The sequence below is a fragment of the Pseudorasbora parva genome, chromosome 11 (assembly GCF_024679245.1).
Source record: "Pseudorasbora parva isolate DD20220531a chromosome 11, ASM2467924v1, whole genome shotgun sequence".
NCBI lineage: Eukaryota > Metazoa > Chordata > Actinopteri > Cypriniformes > Gobionidae > Pseudorasbora > Pseudorasbora parva.
In genome coordinates, this window is record NC_090182.1 from 1,132,501 (window position 1) to 1,135,000 (window position 2,500).

The following is a 2,500-nucleotide window of genomic DNA, read 5'->3' on the forward strand; positions in this document are numbered from 1 at the left end:
AATTAAGATTATTTTTCTCACCCCATTGGCAGATCATTTATCTTATTTTAAGCAAAAACTCTCTTCATTTTGAGTTATTTTCCCCAAAACAAGACAATTACTTCTGCTTGACCAGTAAATACTTCTTGTTTTAAGAATGTTTAGATGTTTGGACGAGACACAAGACAGAAATACTGAGGAAGAAGAGCATGTTTTGCAGTGTGAGGGGAATAAATGAAAGTTTATGGAGGTTCAGTGACATTATTACATTATATGACTATGTTGACTATAATGTAATAATGCAGTGGGGGAATATTTGTGGTTCCTAATAATAATACACAAATATTAATGTTATTATAAAAATAATAATAAGTTAAAAAAAACTAAAAAACACATGTTGTCTTAAAATATGGCATCGTGAGTTCGGTATCGTGATATATATCGAGCCGTGACACGAGTGTGTCGGTACACTCCGAGATCATCGTAGGCACAGAGCCTCCCATGAGCCCTTAATGACGCCGGCGCCTTATGATCATGTGCTGTGAAGAGTCGTTGCATTACTCTCAGCTCATGATGAGGATGAGTGTGATGATGATGATGAAGAGTATGATGATGATGAGTGTGATGATGATGATGAAGAGTGTGATGATGATGAGTGTGATGATGATGAAGAGTATGATGATGATGAGTGTGATGATGATGATGAAGAGTGTGATGATGATGAGTGTGATGATGATGATGAGTGTGATGATGATGAAGAGTGTGATGATGATGATGATGAAGAGTGTGATGATGATGATGATGATGAAGAGTGTGATGATGATGATGATGATGAGTGTGATGATGATGATGAAGAGTGTGATGATGATGATGAGTGTGATGATGATGAAGAGTATGATGATGATGAGTGTGATGATGATGATGAAGAGTGTGATGATGATGAGTGTGATGATGATGAAGAGTGTGATGATGATGATGATGAAGAGTGTGATGATGATGATGATGATGAAGAGTGTGATGATGATGATGATGATGATCTGTGTCTGAACTCTTCATCTCAGCTCAATCCCAATGTCAACGCGTTCCAGAGGAAGTTTGTGAATGAGGTGAGGCGATGCGAGGAGCTGGAGAAAACCTTCGGTAAGTGTGTGTGTGTGCGTGTGTGTGTGTGTGTGTAGGCTCACTGCAGGTCTTCCTCTTCCTCAGTGTTTCTGGAGCAGGAAATTGTGTGTGTGTGTGTGTGTGTGTGTGTAGGCTCACTGCAGGTCTTCCTCTTCCTCAGTGTTCCTGGAGCAGGAGATTGTGTGTGTGTGTGTGTGTGTGTGTGTGTGTGTGTGTGTGTGTGTGTGTGTGTGTGTGTGTGTGTGTGGGCTCACTGCAGGTCTTCCTCTTCCTCAGTGTTTCTGGAGCAGGAAATTGTGTGTGTGTGTGTGTGTGTGTGTGTGTGTGTGTGGGCTCACTGCAGGTCTTCCTCTTCCTCAGTGTTCCTGGAGCAGGAGATTGTGTGTGTGTGTGTGTGTGTGTGTGTGTGTGTGTGTGTGTGTGTGTGTGTGTGTGTGTGGGCTCACTGCAGGTCTTCCTCTTCCTCAGTGTTTCTGGAGCAGGAAATTGTGTGTGTGTGTGTGTGTGTGTGTGTGTGTGTGGGCTCACTGCAGGTCTTCCTCTTCCTCAGTGTTCCTGGAGCAGGAGATTGTGTGTGTGTGTGTGTGTGTGTGTGTGTGTGTGTGTGTGTGTGTGTGTGTGTGTGTGTGTGTGGGCTCACTGCAGGTCTTCCTCTTCCTCAGTGTTTCTGGAGCAGGAGATTGTGTGTGTGTGTGTGTGTGTGTGTGTGTGTGTGTGTGGGCTCACTGCAGGTCTTCCTCTTCCTCAGTGTTCCTGGAGCAGGAGATTGTGTGTGTGTGTGTGTGTGTGTGTGTGTGTGTGTGTGTGTGTGTGTGTGTGTAGGCTCACTGCAGGTCTTCCTCTTCCTCAGTGTTCCTGGAGCAGGAGATTGTGTGTGTGTGTGTGTGTGGGCTCACTGCAGGTCTTCCTCTTCCTCAGTGTTTCTGGAGCAGGAGATTGTGTGTGTGTGTGTGTGTGTGTGTGTAGGCTCACTGCAGGTCTTCCTCTTCCTCAGTGTTCCTGGAGCAGGAGATTGTGTGTGTGTGTGTGTGTGTGTGTGTGTGTGTGTGGGCTCACTGCAGGTCTTCCTCTTCCTCAGTGTTTCTGGAGCAGGAGATTGTGTGTGTGTGTGTGTGTGTGTGTGTGTGTGTGTGTGTGTGTGTGTGTGTGTGTGTGTGTGTGTGTAGGCTCACTGCAGGTCTTCCTCTTCCTCAGTGTTCCTGGAGCAGGAGAGTGTGTGTGTGTGTGTGTGTGTGTGTGTGTGTGTGTGTGTGTGTGTGTGTGTGTGTGTGTGTGTGTGTGTGTGTGTGTGTGTGTGTGTGTGTGTGTGTGTGTGTGTGTGTGTGTGTAGGCTCACTGCAGGTCTTCCTCTTCCTCAGTGTTCCTGGAGCAGGAGTGTGTGTGTGTGTGTGTGTGTGTT

At 45.7% G+C, this 2,500-nt stretch overlaps 1 protein-coding gene across 2 annotated transcripts in view; it reads left to right on the top strand.

Annotated features, from left to right (window-relative positions):
* The window catches only part of tcirg1b (T cell immune regulator 1, ATPase H+ transporting V0 subunit a3b), a 33,098-nt gene that overhangs the window by 3,664 nt on the left and 26,934 nt on the right, over nucleotides 1-2,500 (top strand). For both annotated transcript variants that reach the window (XM_067456758.1, XM_067456759.1), the window contains exon 3: nucleotides 1,041-1,119. In XM_067456758.1, the coding sequence (XP_067312859.1) occupies nucleotides 1,041-1,119 (79 nt within the window). The remainder of the gene's footprint in view (nucleotides 1-1,040; nucleotides 1,120-2,500) is intronic.